This window comes from Pleurodeles waltl, chromosome 1_1, assembly GCF_031143425.1.
Source record: "Pleurodeles waltl isolate 20211129_DDA chromosome 1_1, aPleWal1.hap1.20221129, whole genome shotgun sequence".
NCBI classification, from domain to species: domain Eukaryota; kingdom Metazoa; phylum Chordata; class Amphibia; order Caudata; family Salamandridae; genus Pleurodeles; species Pleurodeles waltl.
In genome coordinates this window covers 834,566,091-834,590,595 of record NC_090436.1, presented here as the reverse complement: position 1 = coordinate 834,590,595, position 24,505 = coordinate 834,566,091, and the positions used below count along the sequence as shown (strand labels likewise).

Genomic DNA, 24,505 nt, shown 5'->3' with positions numbered 1-24,505 from the left:
CAGCACCGGGGTCCAGCAACAAAGCACAAAGATATTGCTAAGTAAGAGAATGTCTCCTCCTTGTGCAATAGTTTTTAAAGGAGTTGAAGGTTCCCAAAGCCAGGCACCCCAGGCCAATCCTAGGGTGCCATGCTGGGACGGTTCAAGATGGTGTCATTCAGTAGCCACTAGTCACGTCTCCTCTGGGGACCTCAGATCTGTCCCTCACTGCCAGGGCCTTTCTCACATAGGCCCTGATTTATACTTTGTGGTGCAAAACTGCACTAGCGCAGTTTTGCCCCAAAAAGTTTAGCACTGGCTTGTACCATTTCTGTGCACCAGCCGGGCACCATATTTATGGAATGGTGCAAGCCAGTGCAAAGGGTAGGCTTACGTAAATAAAATGACATTAGTCGGTGGGGCTGGCGGTATGGAAGAAGGGGGTTTTGCACCAAAAAATGACATTAGGCAAGTTAGAGTAAAAAAACAAACGATTCTAACCTGTCTAGAGTCATTTTCTGATGCAAAACCATCCACATCATATGACTCCTGTCTTAGAAAAGACAGGAGTCATGCCCACCACCCCAATGGCCAGCAAAGGGGACCAGGGTCTCTTGGGCATGGCCATTGCACCCAGAGCCTTGTAGGGGGGCCCATTTGAGGGCCCCCAATTGAACTTTAAAAAAAGAAAATACTTGCCTGTACTTACCTGGGATGGGGTCCCCCATCCTCCGCTGTCCCTCTAGTGTGGGTGGGGGTGTTTATGGGGGCTGGGGAGGGTACCCGTGGGCTTAATCCATGGTGTCCCACCATTGAAATAGGCCCACAGGTCCCCTAACGCCTGCCCTGACCCCAGCATAAAAAAATGGTGCAAAGCAAGCTTTGCACCATTTTTTGACCCCTCCTCCCTCCCATGCGTGATTTTAGCACAGGGGGATAAATATGGCGCAAAGGCAATAGAGCCATTTTTTGCACAGGAACGCCTACTTTGCATCTCATTGATGCAAAGTAGGTTTCCACGTCCAAAAAATGACTTTAACTTCATAAATGTGTCGCTAGACGAATTTGCAGCAAAAAAAATTACGCAAATTCAGCACAAAACAAGTAGAAATATGCCCCTAAATCTTCAAAGGGAAGCTCCCTTCTGTGTTGGCTCCAGAGGTCTTGGCCTCCTTCTTTTGTTCAACGGACTTGGACAGACCCATCCCTGGTACAGTGTGACTGTTGATTAATGGATGCAGATCCCTCATCCCCACCCCTTTCCTCCTCAAGAGCTGAGTAAAGCACTGTTAATTGCTCCATTTGTGTGGGGAGGCCTTTGTTCCTGCTGCTGGAGAGAAATGTGATTAACCTTGCACAGCAGGGTTACAAAGTGCCTGGGCTCTGTTCCTGAGATATGACAATTCTGAATGACCAATAAGTTGTACAGATATGTTTTTGGAACTTGTAGATTTGATTTTCTCGCACAGGTTACACCTCATTTTGAGGCGTCACTGGTCTCTGTAGGTGAGCGGAAAGCAAAACTGCACTTTAAGGCAGTTTCCCCGTGCGCAGATTAAAGTGTAGACTATAGACAAAACCGTAAATCACACTGACTTTCCCCATTAATGTACACTGACATTATACGGATTACCCAAGGCCAATAGCTAATCCTGCAGAGTCCCCTCTGCACCAGGTTACCTGTGCGCAGTTACTGGGCTTAATATGACAGTAGTCTCACACAAGCAGCCTGCACACATGTAACCAGCCAAGTGCCCCTTATCCTTGCTGCGTCACAGCAAGACTGCAATAAGAACCATTCTAGTTCTACTTCGGATGCATCCAGGAAACTAACCACCTACATAGACCGAGCGGGTCTAGGTCCACTCTTGCCCTAGGTCATTCAACGCTGCATCTACCACACCATTCCTGGCAGGGTTCAGTGCTTCAGTACTGACACCAACACAACAGACATGTCTAAAACCTGTTCCACCAATCACTGGCTGTTCCCCCCTCTGAAGAATACACAAACCAGTACCCCCACCCAACCAGGTCATGACACCCCTTACCAGGCCACGGACCCTCACCTACAGTAGTTACTCTGGGGTCTATGCTATCATCACACTGTTTCGGGATGACTGTGTCATCTTAGGGGACTCCAGGCAAATCAAGGAGTGCTTCCAGACAAGAATCACCCCAGGCAGTTCCACCACAGGAACCCCTCACCCATGGGCTCCCTCCAGCCTAGTGGGTCAACAGAGGCACTCCAGGGCACTAAGTGGGACATGCCTGATTCAGCTTTCTTATGCCACTTCCCAGCGTCCACGCTACAACCATAAAAACGAATCTGGGACCATAAAGGTCACCCAGTGAAGGTTCAGCAGGTCACCTTAAGGCCCGACTGCCTCCTTTCCCCACACTCAGCAGAGAGCTGCCTCCACATGCTGAGTCCTTGCCTGGCACACTAGGACTTCTGAAGGGTCTAGGGCAATATACTAGGCTAGCACACCTGAAGTGCACCCCACTGGAGCAACCCAAAGCAAACCTCCTAGACAGAAGTGGCTAACACGATCCCTGACTAAAGCACAGCGTCCCCTCTCTTTGCATAGGACCCACCTAGCCACCTGGTACCAACACTGCAAGAACACCCACCTTCTGTACACCCTCACCATGGGAATCTGCCATGGGTACACTTAAAGTGCACCCACCAGAAGTCTGCCAGGCAAACTCCTCCACAGCCTGCTACACTGGTAGCTTAGACTGACAGTCCTAGACATAAGTGACTACACAAACCCAATCTGAAGCACAGGGTCCCTTCACTTAAAGTAGGCCCCACCTGGCCTCTTGGTTTGCCCTCCTGCACCTTGCTGGGGGCTGCACCCACCAGCTAAGCCAGTGCCTGGCAACCCAAGACTTTAAGGGGCCTTAGGACATCCACCCCAAGGCTGGCACACCAGCAATGCACCAGGCTTAGAGCAGAGTCCCCTGCATTCCAGGCTGGGGTTGCACCTACCAGCTAGAGGGCCTCTTCCATCATTCCTGGGAACCAACCCCACAGGACCTATCTGATTGGGCATTTAGCTGGACATCGTCACCTCAGAGACAGGTAAAAATGGTCCTAGGATAACATCCTTCACTGTTCCTGGGCAGTCACCTACCCTACTCTGACAACTCTGGCTCCAACACTAACCCATCCTGGGAATCTAGGTACTCCTACTTCTCTCTATGATCCCCTGAGGAACAGCCATTACACCTTCAGCCTCAGGAACCATCCCTCCACATAGCCACTCACCTCTCTGGACCATCCTGGGCTAGCTCCCTGTCCCCAACAGATAACTAATGGGGACCCCACCTCTACCAATGGAAAATTCTTGGGGACCTCACACCCTCCTGGCGGAAACCCCTAGGGGAGGGTCAACTACATCTGGGTACCCACCCATCCCACCCTTTCAGTGGTCTCTGGCCTGCATCAAAGGTGGGAAAAAACTGTAAAAAGAATGATTCACGGTGGGATCCCTCACGGGAAATATCCACAACTCATGGCAAGCTGGAGAATTTCCTGGAGCCCACAATCACCTCCTATACCCCAGAAGAAGGGCCCACCCCCACACCCTGATCATGGTGTGGGTATGGGTTGTAGTACCAAAACATATAGACAAGAACCCTTCTCATACAGGCCTAGTGTGTAGTGCTGGGGTTTAAAGTTTACTCTAGCCTGGAACACTCTAGCGGGAACACTGTGTGTGAAAGTCCAACCTGTCATCACATAATTTAATAAAACAATGCAAATTGGTCATAATAAACACAGTTAGCACATTAATAAACCATCAATGCATTCACATGACATTTGTGGGAGGGGGCTTTGCCTTCCACATCTAGAGTTCACACAACCAAATCTTTGAACCCCCCTCAGAGTCTTGCGATCTCATATTTGTGCATTAATGCATAGGTAATGTGTGGCAAAACCAAACTTATCAAATGTTATCAAAGTGTACCAGAACTGGATACTATTATCCCAGTGCTGAGCGCCAGTATAGGAAATTGGTTTATTAGTTGTGTGGCCTACACAAGTAATAGGCCCACAATTCTCCTCTACTGGGAACCAAGCACCCCATTGTAGTGCTTCACCCTCTCAGGGTAGCAAAGCAGAGCAGTCCAAGGCCTTGTCATGGGAGGTGGTGTGGGGCAATAATCACCATTCGCTGAAACCCGTGGCGCAACAAAACTTGAGGGGGCCCTCTGCACAGTACATGGAGGGCACCCTCGCCGGACTCACCCGGGAGGTCTCAGACCAGTGTGTGGGCTGAGGTAGCCCTTGGGAGCTCGGGCCCCACGTAGCATGGGGGCTGCAGGGTCCTTTGTTACACCAATGACTGGCTCGCTATAATAACAATCAATAAATGATTACCTAGTCAGTGCTTTTTCTTTAGAAAAAGGAAAAGTACATTTATTACACACACACACACACACACACTACTAAATACTATGCAGTAATTTACAAATATTTATATAGGCCGATGGAAAATACCACAAAAGACATTGCATATTCACCTTTGACCCCCTAAAGCGGTCATGCAAAAATATATGGTAAGTCTACTCGCTTGGGCAATGGTTCAAGAGAAGTAAACCACATGTTAAACACATCATTTTGTATGTAAATACAGTCATCAATAATAATCATCAGCTGTTAGTGCACTTATTAATCTTAACCTTATTATTATTGGTATATCAATAGAGCATTTAAAATTAGCAAACATTTTTTATAAACTTCCCAACCGTGAAAATGCATGAAAATATAATGGGGGTCAGGAAACCTCTCTGGGATTTTGTTTAATCTTTTCAAAGCACTCCCAAGACTGGACCTTTTGCTCCACAGTTGGGAGTGCAGCGATCTTTAGGAGCTTGTTATGTGGCTGCATTTATTGTGGCCTCACAGTGTTAAAAAATGATATCCTGCACAGCAGTTGCATGTTATGTAATCAAAATATGATGCACTGTAGGGGCTGTTTTGATGATTGGATTTTTTATGGTTGAGAAGTTTATAAAAACAGTTTATAAAAACACACACAGACTTTTTTCTGCTTGTGTTAAATGAATTTTAAAGAATAACATTTCTCAATCTCTAATTTTGAAGTAAAGAGCTCACTTTTAGAAAACAGATACTTTAATTGTTTAGATGTTTTATACCATATATGGTATTAACAATACTGAGGCATATTTCTATATATATTTAGATATATTTAGCTAGTACTTCTTTTGTCATCACCATTATTCTCCTTTACTATTTCCTTGCATAATAATGTAACTTTCTATACAAGACACAAGACATGCATATAAACAATGACATGTACTCTTTTTTCAGTTGTCTTATGTCCAACACGTTGAATCCCCATTCCTTGGCTGCTTTCTCTTGCTGTTTCTCTTCTTCCAAAAACTCAATCTAGAAATAAATCAAAACAAGAGACAAATCGTTTTTATAAATATGGAAACATATTGTACGATCCATACTCTTTAGAACAAGTGTGACTTTTCTCAGTCTTACCAAAAAGAATGAATGCTTTGGCTGTGTGGTATATGTTCCATTTGTTGGGGCTTGTCTACAGGCCACATCAGTTGTTGTAATACAGACTTGGAGTGGACTTTGTGTCTACTCCGTGCTTCTACTTTCCTGCTCCTGATTTAAGGGCTTTCTTCCATCTTCTTGTCCCACTCAATAAGCATTTCATTCTCAATGTGTTTGACAGCATGGGTGCATCTTTTCACAGCTGACATCAGACCTTACACTATAAGCATGAGGGACTATTTTCTCTCCCTCTCTCTTGCTGTCCCCTTTTCTTCCCTGGCCCTCACTCTGTACATTAAAAAGCATGAAACCAATGGCTGCTTACCCACCAAACCTTCTCATACTCTGAGTTCCACTGTATATAGACGGGCAGGCAGTCATCTTAAAATTATATTTAAACTATTCCAATATGGCCACCAGTATGTAAACGTGTGTGCATGTGCCATGGCCCTCCTGGAAGCGTTTTCTCAAACTAAAAGAAAGGCCATTCAAAGGCAGCTGCTTGAATAAACACACATGCTGAGCCATCTACTAATCATTACATGTTGGCCACCCCACATGCACCTGCATGTGTGGTGGCCGTTGTGTATGTTTTTTTAATTAAAGGAAGATCATTAAAGGATGTCAGCTACATATGTGTGTAAATGCATGCTGGTCCTTTTGCAATGGTGTTTTAGTTTTCCAAAAACTAACCCTCCACCCCCGGGACATAGCTGTTTGCTCTGACTTGGAATATATATATATTCACTTGAAAAACCAAAGGTTACAGACGTTATAGCCATCTATGGTTCCACAAGGGGGGCCGCAGAGTCCCCCTCCAATGTAAATTAGCCCCAGGGATGTGGTTGTCCCTGGGGTTGCAGGGAGGGCACTTGGCCTCCCTGCATTGCGTTTGATCAGACCCCTCGGGTGGTGAGGCCCCCAAGGCTTGCGGGGGGCCAGATGGTGGTCCCCATGGTTGCAGGGGGCCGCCCAGCTCCCCCCGCATTCAAACATGAAATGCCCCTGGGACCTGGCCAACCTGGCCAACCTGGAGCTTCAGTGAAGCAAGTGAATTATTTTATTAATTTTAGTGATTCACAGATCTGCCATGTAGAAAAAAATCGTTTTTTCTCTGGTGGGGTCACTCTGGGACCCCAGCACCAGAGCTAAGGGGTTGGGTGTCTCTACCCTGCCCTCTTTTCTTATTTTTAATATTTTTTTCTGGATCTTGGCTGAACCCGAGTCCCAACATGGCTGCCAACACTTTCTTATTGAAGTGTTGGCAGCCAATCAGATCTCAGCACAAGATCAGGAGGTTTTGCGTAGCCTTCACATCAACACAAGATTGGGAGGTTTCTCAGAGTCTTCACATCCCTATATGTACAAATTTGGATTTTCTTTAATTTTTCATAAACTACAACAACCGCTTTCTGGACGAAGAGCTACCTTTCTGCCAAATTTGGTGTAATTTTGTCCAGTAGTTCAGGTGGTATTCCTGTTCCAAATCCCTATGGAAAAGTGCATGGGGAAAAAGTATTGTGGAAACCCCTCTTTTTCCTTTTTCTCAGCCCCCCTTGACAGATCACCCCAACACGTTCGCGACAAATGCAGATATGAGCCTCGTATTCTCTTGAAATATTTTGTGACAATTCATGAAACAGCGCCAAAGTTATTAGCAAAACCAAAAACGCTTTTTCCATAGAAACTAGGTCCTAACTATAACTACCTATTGGCAACCGCCACTATGTAATATATACATACATTACATACACACTAATATATTTACACACATATACGTGCGCGTGTTTGTGTGTATCTGTGTGAGATTTAAGGTCTATTTTCTGATTAGGTACTTAGAGTCTGAATTATAATTTGGCCGTTCGGCTGTCCTCGACCAGGAGGATGGACTAAATTATTCCATTGCCTTGGCAGAGGTTCTATTGACCAAATTTTGAAATGTCATTCAGGCCTCAAGCATTGCTTTCCATGCTTAGCAATCCAAAAGCCAAGATGCCTCCCAGAATCGAACGTTTGAGTTTGTGACTACAGGAATATGACTACCCTATCATGCAGCAACCAGGGAATGATCAAAACCCTGCTGACTACTTTTTACGAGTGCCAGCACAGTGTCATGGTACCCCTTCCACAGTGGCTGAAGCCTACATTAACTTAATCCTAAAGTCAAACACCCCTGCCGCTATTTCTTTGGATCAAATTATTACGGCAACGAGACAGTGACATATTAATACTGAAGGACATTATGGCACATCAGTCCTGGAAACAGCACACTCAAATTCTCACACTTGACGTCAAATATCAGAAGTTCAAAAATGTAAAACACAAACTATCCGTTACTCAAGAAGATATTGTCTTACAAGGTTCGGGAATTGTCATACCAGAGAGTCTGCGACATAAGTAATTGAAGTAGCCCATGAAGGACATCGTGGAATTTTTATCACTAAACAAGCTCTCCCAGACCAAGTTTGGTTTTCTCATCTTTATGAGAGAGTTGATAAAGAGTTGAAGGCCTGTCATTTACACAATTGCTTATCTCTCAGAATCACTCAACATACCTTGAACATGTCAGACTTACCAAAAAATGTACAAGAGAGAATCAGTCCCATTTCAGCAGCAGTATTACAACTGAATAAACAGGCACATAACACAGTACCTTGAAGTACATGAATGGGTGTTTGTACCTTTGTCTTTTTGTGTTTCATGGTTGCTAAGAATGAACCTTGTCTCTTTAATGGTGTTGATGCAGCCCATGCATACACTTTAGTCTTCGATGGTGTGAGACAGGACAGGACAATAGAGATAGCTCACTGTATTTCTCCTCAAGCATAATATTTATCGATGCGCCACTGTCAATAATAAAAGGTATGAAGCAGCCATTTATCTTTAGTGTATTTTTCGGACAATGTTTAAATGACTTATGTGATTTTCGCAGTTGACTTTTCTTAGACTCTTATCTTTTTTTGCATGCGGCTAGTCCAACATGCTCACGTTTTTCTGAAGTAAAAATCAACATCACATACCCATTTTTCTCACTGTCACTTGTCAATGAAACTGAAGAACTCTTAAAAGAAGATTTAGATGATGATCAAAATAGTTTAGTGTTGATTTACCTTAGCTGATGTTGCTGCTTGGCCTTGTGGGCGCACATAGGACATTACTTCTGAAACATTCTGGAGGCCATTTTGTTTTCTCGGGGTGACATACTTAGAACCATATTGATACTTTTCTTAGCGCTGCATTTGTGCCGCTTTTTGACGCAAAAACTGCGCTAACTTACAAAGTACAATTGTATTTTGCAAGTTTGCTCCAGTTTTGCGTCAACAAATGATGCAAATGCAGCACTAAAAAAGTATAAATATGGGCCTTAGATTATTCCTTCACCTTGCAAACCTTTGCAAAATGGTTCTTTTTCCCTCAACCCTTGCATACTAGTCCAATGGCGGGACATTTACCTTCATGTGGAAATGAATATCCGCATCTGAAGCACAGTTTCTTTTTCTTTGGAGACATCACTTTGTGTCCTTCAGCCTTCTATTTCTGCTTACTTTTTATGTTCATGACTGACTCACTGTGGCCACCTCTGGCTTCCATGTCAGCAGCTTTCCGATCTGCATGTTCCTCCGCTCTAGCAGCCATGAGCACTCACTCCAGATAAAGGGTTTCTCTCAGCATTCGTCATCTAAATTAATCTGACACACAACCATCTATAACTCTTAGATATATGGCTTCTTCATCATTGACTTCATTGAATTTACAATGTTTGATGAGTGTATCTCAACAAATTCATCACCCTTTCACCAGCTCTCTGTCTTTCCTGACTGAAAAGATACATTTCGTAGTCAACATTAGGCATTAGATGGAAGAGATTTAATGCTTCTTTCATTTGACGGTATGAGACTTCATCAGCATGGGGTATTTTCTTTTATCACTTCTTTTACTCCTTCACCAACAAGATTCTTGAGGTATTTGACAATCTTTTTGTTATCTGTTTCTTCCAGTGCCTCAATTAAATCATCAAAAGTTTCTATCCAAGCAGTCCATCTGTCACAAATACTTTGCTTTTTGGAAGCTTGGAGTTGAAGTGGTGGTTTTAAGAAGAAGCAGCATTATAACTATTTGTGGAACTTACTGACAGGGATCTCTCAAGCACATCTGCTGTCCACTAAGACATGCTTCATTCAAACCATCTCTAAGACCCTGCAACATGCTGGTATCAGGGTCGTCGCAGACAATTTGAAGTTTTGTGGCTTCTTTCTTCACGGCCATTGCAACCCTTCAACTTCTCAAAGACCTTTTGAGCTGTTCTGAGCCCCACCCTGCAACTTCAGTGGTGTGCCTTTTGAAGGATTGACTGCTCTGTAAGCACAACCCTGTGCTTTCACTTGGCTTGCGGTGCCTGGTTTTGAGGTTGGATGGCTCTCTTAGCGCAGGTTCTTGTAATCTTGTAAGCTTGATAGTATTCTCTATATATCTGATTATCACCACCTCTTATGTTTTTCTGCATTTATCTGCTTCCGCTCAGTGTGTTCTCTTGCATCTGTTTGTCACTGCTCATTCTGGTTCCATATCTGGTTATTGCTGCCTTTAGCATTTTTGTGCACTCAACTATCGCTACCTCTAGCACTTCTCTGCAACTGCTGCTTTTAGTGTTATCGCTACATATATTTTATAGCTCTGTGTCGCGTTGTGGCATAGTACCTCTTTCACGGCCTCACCAGCAGGTTTCTGGCCAATGATATACAAATTTGTCTGTGAGGCTTTTTTCTTCTTCAATAGCTTGGCACTGGCTGGAGTGATGCTTTGACTACAAATATGCCAAATGACGATCTTTACTTCAACTGTGGCACATGTGGCATGTACTCACAGTTCGCTGGACCATGGCAAACTCTCTGGGAGAGCACTGTTGGTTCTTGGGGTAAGTTACCCCTATCTCATCGCCAGCTGTAGTGTCCTCCCCAGCCTTTGTACTGGTAAATAAATATGCCACACAAGGAGCTTGGTCTTACATGTCTTTATTACTAAGCGTGCAAGCGCAAACTCAGCATTCTAAACATGAAATCTATTCGCCACACCCTAACACTTATGTCACAGTTCTACAGAGTCCATCAGTAACCAAAAGAGTCCCATCAGCGCTAACTCACAAGACACTACAGGCATCTCTGCTGTTTTTAGGAGATGTGTAGGTCAAAAGCTATGTCCTGGTAAGGTAAAGAAGAATGCTCACAAGATATTGCCTTCTCTTTCTGATCTAATCATACTGTTTACTTCTCCCAGAGTTACAAGCTGCAAGTATCAAATATGTACGTTTTAGCCCTTTATAACTGTCTATTTATCTTATTCAGATATGTTGACCAAGTTATCAAATTTAATTAAATCAGCCACTGATGTGATGCAATGTCAACAACTGTTTAGATGGCCTCCATTGGTTTAATGTGATGATGATAATTCTGTATACATTTGGGTGCCCAGGAACTCCATCGACCTCCTTAGCTTGGAGTAAGATGCTCACAGGAATGCTTAGAGGTTTTAGGAAAATTTTAAACACATGGGGGATAATCTGTAAATGGTGAAGGATGTATCACTCACAAGAAATGCCAATCAGAACAGCTGATTTAGAAGTTCTCAGATCCATCTAAACCTCATACCTGAGTGATATTTGGGGACCAACCAACTAGAATTGCTGTTTTATATGCTGATGGAACCTTTAGAATATGAGTCTATCAAAAAGCAAAAGAAGAATTTAAATTTTTCAGAATACTAACAAATGAGCAGGATTCATATCTTTCACCAAATATTCCTCACATCTTATTTTGAGTGTTGGGTGTAAAGCCCTGGTATCCAAGGTTATGCCCAAACATGAGTACTGTGCTCACAGAGCTACTGCATCCAACATGCACCCATCTGAAGAGGCCAAAACGCGTCTTGGGTTGATTATGATGCAGTTCAGAAGGGGCCTGGCTTGACACTTCAGGCTGGACTGTTCCCATTGAAGTGAGACCAAGGCTGATGTACATATGGTTGGCTCTAACCTTAGGTGGCATGATAGGCAAAAGAATGAAAGGTTGGAATATTACTCTAATGAAATACTAGTGGTTAGACTATTTGCAATCGGGGTCCTGTGCTCACTTTGTGCCACTAGAAACAAGCCACACCCAATAGAAGAGGGCCAAATAGGCCAAAATCCATCTTGAGTTGTTTGTGTTCTGGTTCAGAGCAGACCTAGCTTGACAACTCTGGCTGGGCCCACGAGGACCATGGCTCATGGCCTGGATTCCCATATGGATATGGGGCTATGCTCCCTCTACCTCTCCCCTCAATAGCTGAAAAACAATTTTCTAAAGAAGAACAATGCACTGAGTGCAGCACTTAAAAAAAAAATCACCCTCGGTAGCACTTTCTTTCTTCCTGAACCTCCTTTGATGCTGCACATGTGCTGCTACCGGCAGACAGTGACATTAATCAGAACTTGTTGGGCTGACGAGCTCACATCCCTGATGCCTTTGAGGTCATCAGCTCAACAAAATGATTACCTTGTCGGCCCAAGGGGTGCTCCATACTCAAGCCCTGTAGTGCAAGGGACTTCACGTCATTCAGGAACTGGAGACAAGGCTTCCCACACATTCACACTTTGACACAGGCAGGGGCCTTACTAATAGGCCTTACTAACTCCAACCTCATCCTGTGGCGAGTTGTAAAAGTGTGGGATTAAAGGCTGCAGGCAGCAAGCTGGGCATTGGAGTCTGCACAGTTTATCACCACAAGTTATGATGATACTGATCAGACTTCAGTGTCATGTTTCCTACACTGTTCATAAAATGCCTCCTGTGCATGATTTGAGGCACCTGAGTTCCTTCAGCAGTGGAAAGCAAGAGAGATTAGAGCAGAGAAAAATAAAGGGGATCTTCATATAATGTATTACACAAGGCAAACAAGCCAGCAAACCAGACAGGTTTGTTTTGTTTTCCTTTTGTAGTTTAGCGTGTCTGAAATGTTTAATGGCTCTTTGTGTGTGTGTGTGTGTGTGTGTGTGTTTCACCACATATGCTGCTTACAGACTCAAAGAGAGGAGCTTGTTAAAACATATTACATGAAGTGCACTTTAAGTGCAATTTTAAAACAGGGATGCTTACAATAGGATTTTTTATCATGTTCCTTTCCTAAGAGGGGTATCCTGACAGACATAAAAATGTCATAAACCCACATTTAGCACTTTGTTATTCAGCTTCTCTTTTGTTTGCTGAAACTAGTGACTTTAGTGTGCTGCACTGTTGCCAGTCCATGTCTGAAAAAATGCAAAGCGTGGACCATGAACATCAATATTTAGACTTTCCGTTCTCATAATCGTCCAAAAATGAAATACTGGTGCTTTGATTTCATTTGTCACCACTTTCAGGCTTCACTAGCCACCACTACACGGCTGACTTGCACATGAGTAGGTCCATTCTGATGTGGCATCGTGGGCAAAAGAACGATGGGATTGAATACTATCTCAAACAATTAGCAGTGGTTAGATTATTTGCAAGTATTCCTTCCATCAATATTTGTGTATTTGCTGTAAGACCCTGTGTAAGAAACTGGGTTACTGGTTGAGAGGGATGAGACCCTACTCAAGCATGAATCTAAATCCTTGTCAGGGTGAAGTGACAAGCAAACCTTAAATTAACCTGTGCTCAACCATCATGTAGCTTGGCAGAGAGCAGTCAGGCTTAACTCACTTTGCACTACAGCACAACAATCAGTAGTGACCACCAACACAAAACTTCAACAATGACTGTCTGTGACGCCCGACCAGATCCTTGCACTACAGTCATGGCTGTCCTGCTTTGTGCATTACAGTGATGATCATCCATGATACTCTCCCTGCTCCTCATGAATCCTCCACTGCGAACTGGACCCTTTATGCCAGAGTTTGAGAAGGTAACTATTTCAAGAGGACTAAACTGGTCCCTGTTTCTGGCCATGCTCCATTGTTGTTGGCCCAAACTTATGACTTTTGCCCGCTTTAGGACGACCGGATGAACACGAATGGCTCTTTGTGCTTTTAGGTGCTATACTTACCTCAAACTTTAAAGCTGTATATCTCCAATTCTGCTAATTATACTTTTGTTGTTCTGGTATAATTTCATTTACTGAAATGTACTTTATTTTTCTAAATTGTTGTGAGATTTTTCTTGTGTTGTGTTTTCACTTTATTATTGTTTGTGTGCTGCATAAATACTTTACACATTGACGCTAAGTTAAGCCGGACTTAATTTAGTGACTTTTGTGGTTCTCCCTGACAAGAATTGTGGTTGTTACTAAAGTAGCGTTCTCGCCCCCTCAAACAATAACCCAATTTCTTGCATTGGTGTTCAGGGGTGGGGACTAGCATTTGTGTTTGTGCTTGTGCAGTGCCACTCAGTGATTTTGTGTAACACTAAAAATACCTGTAAATAATTAGATATTCGATTCAACCTCCTTTTAAAATCTTTCTTGTAAAAAATTGGGTTGTTGGTTGACTGGGGTGTGAGCCCTGCTCAAGCAGACACAGCAATCCTTGGCAGGGTAAGGCACACAAAAACCCCAAATTAACCTGTTCTCACCCTCCGGTAGCTTGGCACAGAGCAGTCAGGCCTAACTTAAAGGCAATGTGTAAAATACTTATGCAACACTTTAAACAGTAAAACGGTCAAAACACAACACAAAAAGATAAAACACCAGGTTAGAAAAACAGATTTGACTTTAATAAATAAAATAAGACCAAAATGACAAATATCCAATCAGTAGACCTCGTACTATCATTTTTTAAGAATAAACTGTAAAAGTAAAAAAAAAAAATTAAAGCGCAGAACATGGCTATCTGGTCGCACCGGATTGGTACAAAGTCACAAGTTCACATCAACTGCAATGGAGTGTGGGTCGGCTAGAGGGACCAAGTTAGGCCGGCTGAAGAAAAGTATATTTAATCCTTGTTCGTGGTGTGTGAATAGATCTGCATCGAAGATGCGTCACACAGCAGAGGTAATATGTTAGTTCCAAGATGTGGCTGGGCTGTGGAGCAAGCTCCTGTTGCGTCAACATCATGGATCCCTTTGTCAGGGTTTGCGATGTGAAGGCTGGTGTCAGGGATGCGATGCTCAGTGAAACGATGTATCGATTCTGGAGAGTAGTGAAGCTGCCATGGGGAGGTTCAGCATCGTCATTGAGGCTGCCATTGATGAGTGATGCATGGATCTGCTCCTGGCAAGCATCGCTCAGCACTGGTTCTGAAGGCAATGTGTGGGACCCAATATGTGGGATTCAGCTGCAATGCAAGTCTTTTGTGTCTGGTCCATGGCATGCGCCAATCCGTAGAAGAGATGCATCAGTTCTGCTCGGGATGCGCCACTAAGCAGAGGCGATGCATCAGTTCTGCTGGTAAGCACCTCAGGCCCACTTCCAAGGGTCCAGGACTGAGGTGGCACCACTTGGCAGGGCAAAGTCCAGGTGCAATAACAAGGTTGTTGGAAGTCTGTTATGTTCCTAAACCTTCAGCTCAGGAGGCCAGCCAACAAGCCCTTGGAAGTCACTCTGGGTTCTAGGTTCAAGTGACATGCAGGTCCAGTCCTTCTCACCCCAGAAGAGGGCAGCAAGTAGCATGTCAGCACAGCAGAGCAGACATCTAGAAGAGTGCAGCCAGAAGAGTGGCAGTCCTTCAGGATTACAGCAATCTTTCATTCAGGTAGAGTATTTACAGATCCAGGAGTGTTCTGAAGTGGTGGGGTCTGAGGTCCAGTATTTATATCCAGTGGTGCCTTTGAAGTGAGGGAGCTTCCTAAGACATGCCTTTGAAGTGCACAAAGGTCCTGCCCTGGCTCCATACTAACTACAGGAGGTATTAAACCCTTTGAGTGGGGACAGGACACAGCCTATGCAGGTGTAAGTGAGGATGCGCCCAGGTCCTCCTTCCCATTCTGCCAATGATGGCCCATTGAGACACACCTAAGATCCTATTATGTGTGGCTGCCTAGGAGAAATACACAAAGCCCAACTGCCAACTACACCCAGTTATGTGACCAGAGGAAGGCTGCAGGGACCAAATGAATACGGCAAGAAAATCCTATTTTCTAAAAGTCACAGGCAAAAAGAACGGATGATGGGCAGAACGCTGACCATTGCATACATTCACCCACAGTCACAAAGATCTGGGTTTAATCCATTTTTTTTGCCCTCCCCACCAACCATGGTTTGGACCCAGTCATATGCAAATTAGGCTTGACCCTGCTCCCCATGGGAACAGTCCAGCTCGAACTGCCAGGCCAGGTCCTCCCTGGACCGGAAACAAGCACCCTGGGACAGGTTTCAGGGTATCGCCCCTCATCAGCCAGGCTAGCTTGAATCTAGTGCCACAGTGAGCATAGGACCCATGTCTGGGCATACCCTTCCCACTTAGGGCGGCAAAGTAAAAAAGAACAGACGATGGATGGAATGCTGAACAATGTAAACATTCACCCAAAGTCACAAAGATCTGGGTTTAATCCATCGTTTTTTAACTGACCACCCCACCCCAGTTTGGACCCAGCCATGAGCAAATCAGTCAAGAAATGAAGCTGATCAACATTGGTGACCTCAGCAAGGCAAAACTGCAGAGCCTTTGCAACTAAGAGGAGGCTCAATGTGGAGAAAAAGGACATCAAGGTGGATCTCCAGCTAGCCATCAGTGTCTTTGAGGATGTCAAGAGGATGAAGGCCACTAAAGAACAGCAGGGAGAGGATGGCCTTGAAGAGGCAACAGATTTAGAGAAGGAAAGGAGAAGGGAGAAGAAGAAAATATCCTGGCCACAGGCCCTGAGCTGCAGCACCTTAAAGGAGATGAGGACAACTTGCCTGCAGGAGTGAGATCCCATGTCAGAGCAGGGAGCAGTGTGTCCTCCCACAACCTGTTTCCGGAGGAAATGGAGGACAGGAAGGTGGAAAGGGAGTTCAGCCTGCAGCTAGCAAATCGAAACTTGCTTCAGAACAAAATAAAGCAGAGGCTGCTTAGGAGGAGGCATCTGCCCAGAGGGCCTTAGAGGAGAGAAGATTGGCCCTGGAGGAGAGATTGGCAAAGGAGAAGAAGGCTGACTGAGCCTTGTAGGGGAGAACAATTTTGATGACCTGTGAAGTTAGTCTTAAGAAGATGGACCTCAAAACCAAGCAATGCATAGGGCCCAGCAGCAAAGGTGGCAGGGATACCCCAGCTCCCAGTGAAGACAGGAGGGTCCACACACCCCCAAGGACCTGGACCTAACTTTGTTGTGAGGAATTGAGGGATTTTATTGACACATTTTTTGAGGCTTTTTGAGGTTGTCATAGAGATGCACAGGGCCCCTGAGGAGGATTGGGTAGCCAGTCTCTAAAAGTACATGCCCAGACAAGAGAGGGATGTACTTTTACCCCTTAGGAAACAAAGACAAGATGAGATATCCCCTCATGAAGTAAACCCTTTGTTAGGAAGTATGGTCTCACCCAGAAAAAGATAGGGAACAGTTTAGGGACAGCCTGAAGTTACCCCAGCAGTCCTGGGAGGGTGTTGTGGATTACTTTTGCAAAGCACTGGATAGTTGAGTGAAGGGTAGTGATGTCAGTAATTATAATGGGTGTACAATTTAATTGCCAGAGAGCACATGTTCAGCAATTGTTTTACTGAGCTGTGTGAACACCTAGAGGGTAGCAAGCTCCCTGACCCCAGGGAGCTTGCTAAGGAGGCAAACCACTGGCTCAGCAACAGGGTCCATAATAAGATATCTAGGGATCACCCATAGGGTTGACAGGGACCCAAAAGAAGAAAAAGGGGGAGACAAAAGAAAAAAAACAAGGAGTTCTATCAAGGCCCCTAAAATAATTCTCCAGGGAAGGCTTTTCAATCCCATTGGTATCACAAGAAGAGTTGATTTTCTGAAAAGACGTCAGTGAAGGTCAACCCAAAATGTTATTAGTGCTAGAAGTACACACACAGGTCCATGAACCAACAGAGACATCAAATGTCCCAAGAGGGTGCAGTCCCTCACTGGTGGGCTGACACCTGGGTTGGCTACTCTAGAGCTGGGGGAGGAGGTTGTCCTAGTTAACATGGGGGGTAGAGCAGAGGTTATCCCTGGGTAACAAGGTGATGAGTACAATAGCCCACATGCTTTCCAACACTTCCAAGTACAGACAGTGGGTCACCATCAATGGACAGCAGATAAATGGTCTGAGGGACACAGGAGCCAGCATGACTACTGTCAGGTGTCATCTGGTGTCCTCAGAACAGGTCATCCCTAATGTGGTCCACCAGATTGTTGTAGCATGCAACCATGACAGCCACTATCCTGTGGCTGTGGTTCTCTTTGAGTGTGGGATGGTGGGGGCCCCAGGTTCCTTAAGGGTGTCTATCAGTCCTGCCATGCCTGTGGATTGTCTGCTTGATAATGACTTAGAGCATACCATTTGGAAGGAGGTGGGACTCAGGTCCCATCTGGAAATGTAGATTTGGCTGTGTGGATGATCCCAAGGTCCATGGCAATCCCAGAGGGTAGTTGAGAGGGCCTGGATCCTAGAAGAATGACTCAGGTATCTATCCAAAAGAGAATAGGAAAGAGGTGTGGGAAACCTGCCCCTCAAATTGCCACAGTCCTGGAGGAGGTTGAGCCTAAATGTGGGGCCCTGGAACATAAGGGGGGGCATTGCTGTCATGGAAGAGATACATGAGCTGGTTGGTGCTAAGCCGAGGGAGGGCCATCCAGGGAGGAGTTCTGCAAAGCTCGGAAAGAGTGCCATACACCTGAGGGCTGGAGGCAGTAAGCTAAGGCCCAGGCAGCCGGTGACACCTCCGGAGATCACCTGATCTATTGGGAGAATGACCTGCTTTATTTTGAGCCTAAGGTTCTTCAGCCTTAGGTAATCCATGTTTGTTGTTCCCCAGTGCTTAGGAACTTCCTACTGGGTCTGACTCATGATGTACCGCTGGCAGGACATCTGAGGCAAGACACAACCTTTGCTGGGCTTGTTGCCTACTTTGTCTGGCCCCAGATAGGAGTGACCTCAAATGCATTCTGCAACTCCTGACCTACTTGCCAGTCCAGTGGGAAGTCAGGGGGAAAGCAAAAGCCTACCCCGGTTCCCCTACCTGTCATTGGCACCCCCTTTGAAAGGGTGGGCATTAACATATTTGGGCCTCTGAACTCCTAGGCTGACCCGTGGTAGGAAATTGGGTTATTAGCTGTGCAGGATATCAGACCTTCACAAGTAATAGGTCCACATTTTCCTCTTACTGGGAACCCCGTTTTAGAACTTGACTCTCTCAGGGTAGTAAAGCAGAGGAGTTGAAAGCCTACTCAGTAGGGGGAGGTGAGGACTAGTAATCAACATTCACTGGCACACAATAATACTACTCAATAAATGTTGGTCCAGTCAGTTTTTTTTCTTCAGAAAAAGAGAAAGTACATTTATTACGCAAACACTACTAAATATTAAGCATTCATTTACAAATATATACATATGACAGATCAAACATACCCTGGATGACATTATGAACTCACAGTTGACCTCAAAAGTCATGACTATCAAAATCATATTGCCTCCCCAGTTATGCCAGACAACACATCACAATATAGTGGGGTATCACATTAGATGAAATAGGCCTATTGGCTTTGTCAGGAGTTCACCATATTACAAGAACAACAAACCACATGTTAAAGACAACATAATTTTGTGCCAAATGCAATAATCATTGTTAGCCATGTGTAAATGCAATTATTAGCCTCAATAAAGCATATCAACCTTGATCAGTAATCATTGTCAATACTGAATCAATAAAACACTTTAAAATGAACTTAACATATCTGTGTGCTTTCAGACCACATAAAATGCAACCATGAAAACAGCCACTAAACAGAACCACTTTCTGGCCTCGTTAAATGCAATAATATAATCAGCCCCCAGAGGCTGCTACGCACCATGTATCTTTTTATACACCCTCAGGCAAAATAAAATGCAGCAACAGAACCAGCCCCAGAGGGCGCACCACCCCCAACTGCAAAACTTCTATATTTTATTTGTAGTACCCCTGCCATCTTGGGGTAACTACACAGCAAGAAAAATATTCACATAAGAAATCCATGCAGGGCATTATGAGGCACTCCAGGCATGTACAGTGAATATTTAAACAGCAGGTTTCACCCTGTGTTGGGGGCCCTGAGTCTTTGTCTCTGTGTGTTCCTTCATTTATCTGGAGGTGCACAGTCCCACCTGTGACACCTCCAAGGTGGTTGATGTGGTGGGGAGGCAGGGGAGCCCCACGGCCCCCAAGACCCAGACTGCCTCCCTCATGCTGGTGCTGGAACAAGCAGTGTTTTTTTCCCTGCCCGTCCTGTGCCGGAAGGGTACTGCATTTTTTGGAGGCTGTCCTGCTCCCCTAGACATGGGGAGTGGAGGCAAGGCAACCACCATTAGATGGTGCTGGGATAGTGTCCCCCTTGCTTACCTTAGGTTTGGGTCCCAGGGCACCAGATTACCTTGCTGCACTAGCCTCTGGGGAGCTGGGGCCACAAGGATGAAAGTTGAACTGGGGAGGGGCATCAAACGTCCCCCCTCCCTGACAAATCTATAATGAAATCATGCACGGACCCCTCTGGCCCTGGCTCACCATGGAGGTAATTCCTCACTGGGCAACAAAGCCCCACAAGCTCCATTTGAGAAATGTTCACCAACCTTTAAAAGACCATAACTCAGGCCCAGTTTTGAATGCTCCTGGATTCATTTTCTTCCTAGTGGTGAGCTCTAGTTACCTGGCCTTCTGGCCTGAAAAGCAGTGCACCTTGCAGGGAGCTAATTCCACTGACTCCCTGTTTCAGCTTTCCTCCTGGTCTTTGTCTCTGAGAGTAGAAATCCAGAGCTTTCTCCCAACTGGACCTCATGGGGAAGCAACAGGGTGAGCCTCACTCACCCTTGTAGAGACACACTGGTCCTGGGGTAACTGGGGGGTGGCACAGTCCTTAGTCCTTTTGGGCATCAGGGGGCTGACACAGTACCAGGATCCAACAGTAAAAGGTACAAAAGCACCAATAGGCCTTTCTCTCCAATTTTGCAATATTATTTAAATGGGGGTAAGGTTTTAGGAGCCATGGACCCTGGGCCAATCCTAGGTAACCCTACACCCCTGTCCCAACTCTCCTACACAGCATGCTAGGACAGTTCATGCAAGAGTTACTGGTCACATCTGCACTTGGGGTCTCAGCTCCACCCCTTGCTGACATCACTGCTAGGGCCTTTCCCACCATAAATTCAAAGAGGAGCTCCCTCTTGTGTTGGCTCCAGTTGTCTGGGCTTCCCCCTGTGTTCAGTGGGCCTGGGTTGTCCCTGGCACTGGTACAGTGTGACAGATATGTAATTGATGCAGATTTGCATCCCCACTCCTTTCTCCTCAGGCTCTGAGGGAAGAACTATTAATTACTCTCTTTGCGTGGGGTAGTCTTTGTTCCCTCTGCTGGGGAGCAATGCAATTAACCTAGACCAGCAGGGGTGACAAATGCCTGGGCTCTGATCCTGAGATGAGCCAGAGAAATGTGATAGTTCTGGATGGCCCAAATATGTACATGTATGGTCTTGGGAGCTGAGAATATGAACTGTCCGCACCTTTTCCATCTCAGTTTCATTCCTTACGGGACTTTGCTGGCCAAAGGAAAACAAAGGTGTGCTCTAAGGCAGATTCCTCCATGTATGTAATAATGTGTCACTGCAGACAAAACAGTAAATCACACTGACTTTACCTACAAATGGCCACTTATAAAGCCTATTCCAGGCCAATACATAACCCTGTAGATTCCCCTCTGTGCCAGACTACCTGGGTGCAGTTACTGGGCTGAGCACAACAGTAGTCTCACACATGCAGCCTACAAACATGTGCACACATGTGTGGACATGTGTTCGTGTGTAACCAGCCTTACCCTTAGTGCATCTCAGCAGCCTTACCTTAAAAGGCAGACACTGGTGGTAACATGCACAGTCCATTTGCCATGTGATTACGGTGGGTGATACACATGTAGTGAGACTCACCAATAGTAAAAAGTCCAAAAAGGGGGGATCAATAAACCCAAAAATCCTAGTGTACTAAATGGGTGGAAGCCAATTTACAACATCCAGGCAACAGGTTCATCGTGGTCTTGGGGGATCCAGCCATACCTCTGATGAATGTTACTACCTCTGAAGTGGCTAGAGCACTGATGAGGAATTTTACCCCATTGGCATTCCCCAAAGAAGTAGTATCCGACTGGACCACCAATTTTATGTAAATTTACATGAAGTCCATGTGAGATAGGAGTGGAGTAAATTACCAATCCTCCCCAGACTAATGGGATTGTTGAAGGGTTCAACAAGATATTGAAACGTATGATTATGGGCCTATAAGAGCCCTTGAGGAGGAAGTGGAAGTTATGATGCTTGACCAGAAGACCATGCTTGATGACTTTCAGCCTGACCAAAAAGTGTGGGTGATGGAGCCAGAAAGCCCAGGACCCTACAAGACTGGTGGTCTGGGCCTTCTGAGGTGAATTAGAGAAAGGGAGTAGGTCACCTACCAAGTGGACCTCAAAACCCCAACGAACCGCTTAAGGTTCCAGCATGTCAACTGCCTCGAGCCCCACTATGAGAGGTCTGAGGTTACAGTGCTTCCTGCTACAGATGATGGAATAGTGAACCTCTCCCCAACCTCACTCATTTCTGTGCACATGAGCGAGATACTGGGGTCAGCATGCCTGTTTAAAATTAAATCTGCATTTAATACCTGGGAGTCACTATCACTAGAACTTTCAAGACTTGGACCCGAGCTAACTGGTCACCATGCCACAGGGCCATTCTAGAGACCCTGCGTGGTGGAAACTGTTGCATATCTCCTGGCTGGGTCAGATAAATGTGGTTAAAATAAACATCCTGTCTCGACTACTTTATCTTTTTCAAGCCCTCCCCACTCTCATCCCTGTGAGGATATTCAGCAGATGCAACAAGATCTTCAAGCCTTCATCTGGAAAGGGAAGCTTCAAGGTATCTCTAATACCCTGTTTATGCTCCCCAGGAATCAAGGGGGTCTAGCTGGCCCTAACCTTTTAGACTAATACAGGGCAGGCCATGTACGCTTTACCTCGGAATGAGTAGTCAGGGAAAGCAAAAAACACTGGCTTCACATGGACCAGGTGTTGGTTTGCAGAACTCTTTGGAACTTGGCCTGGCTTCATAAGTCCCATCAACACCATAGTGCATATATGGTGACACCAACCAGGACAGGGTGGTGATTGTGGGTGGCCTAACTACTTCCGTTCCCCAAACACCCACATAGCCTGTAATCCTGACTTCACATCTGAACTCTGAGTGAGTTCTTGCCCTGATTGGGAAAGGGGGTAATGTTGAATACTGCAAAACCTCTTCCAGGGGCAGACAATAAAACCGTGTGAGCAATGTAAGACAGAATTTCACATTCCTGACAAACTCCAACACCAATATTTTCAACTTAGACATTGGGCACCTTCTCCTCCCAATGCCCTGGGATTGACCCATTCAGTCACGTTCTTTGAAGGTTTAGTGCACAATTTCAAAGGCTACAGAGGTTTGATATACAAAACCTGTAGTGTCTTGCAGCAGTCCGGCCTCCTCCGTAGTCATCCATATCAGAAGAACTGGTAACTCCATAGCACATCAGGCATTACCAGAAAATAGTGGGAATTGCTGTGGTGTGAAATTCGTAAAATGCACAGAAGCATACTCCAACAAGAAACTGGCATCAAACTTATGTTCCTATGGTAGTATACCCAGGTTCAACTGCCAATATATTTCCCACAACATCAGCTTCCTGTTAGAGGTATGGGGTCCATTGGGGAACTTTCAAACATCTGGTCGCCATGCTTGCATCTCACTGGTTTTGGAAATAAATTATGGGGCATATTAAGAACACCATGGGTTCCCCATACCGGCAGACTATTGCATGATCATTCTGGGTATTCACCCAACCACATGCAAAGCTCTAATGTGTACAGATTTGTACCTAGTCCAGAACATGATGAGTGCCGCAAAGTGGTTCATTGATCTAGCATGGAAGCCTCCTGCTGCTGCCCCCCCCCCCCTCCCCCCCCCCATTGTTCTTGGTTCACAAGGCTCTGGCACATTCTAGCCATAGAAAATCTGCCACCCAAACTATCCTTCATGGATAAGAAATTCACCCGTCTCTTGCAGTTCCTACTTGGTTGCACACCACGTATGGAGCCCCTTTGCTTCCAACCACCCAGACTATGTGCTCTTTGCTTGTCTGGTTGACCACATTGCCACCCTGGACTCTCCTGATTCTTGGCTTTTTATAGCACAGGGTCACCTTCAAGCAATTTTAAATATTCCTTTCCTCCTCCTCCCTGTCTTGGTATTATCCTTCTCTCTTTCCTTCTCCCCCCCCCTCTCACCATGGCCTATTAAGTGGTACCTTCCCTCCTTCCCCCTTTCCTCCCACTTCCCCTTTTTTTTCCTTTTCATCTTCTTCCTTGTCTTTTTGGAGAGTTGTCCCACAAGTTTGGTCGTTCTCTGTCATATCCACCCCTCCCATTTTTTCTTTTCTTTTCTTTTCTTTCCCTTTCATTTCCTTTATTCTCTTGTGCACTATTGTTGGGCCCGTTGGCCTTTAGTTCTTACAGTAGGACGATATTGAATGGAGCATCGCCATAGCCCAGCCTATGCTTCATAGCTCTCCTGGAGCTCCTTTCTGAGAGACCTAGACAGGTGACACATGCTAAACACACACCTTTTACATCTTGAGACCCCTGATAAGGATGTGAGGCTTGTCTTGTTTATACTTCTTGAATGTACTGAGATGATCTTACTGAGCTGGCACAGATATTTGTCATTGCTGTAACATGGTCACTGCTCAGCGATTGCACTACTTGTTATTCTGTGGTTAATGGCGCCTTTACCATGACTGTGTGGTGTGTATGCAACGCTTTTCGAATGTACTGCTGTCACTTTGCAATCTGC

General features: G+C 45.3%; 1 protein-coding gene across 1 annotated transcript in view; it reads right to left on the bottom strand.

Annotated features, from left to right (window-relative positions):
• GDA (guanine deaminase) overlaps positions 1–24,505 on the bottom strand; it is a 599,621-nt gene that overhangs the window by 331,657 nt on the left and 243,459 nt on the right. Inside the window, exon 3 of the mRNA XM_069228937.1 lies at positions 5,310–5,398. Coding sequence (XP_069085038.1) covers positions 5,310–5,398 — 89 coding nt within the window. The remainder of the gene's footprint in view (positions 1–5,309; positions 5,399–24,505) is intronic.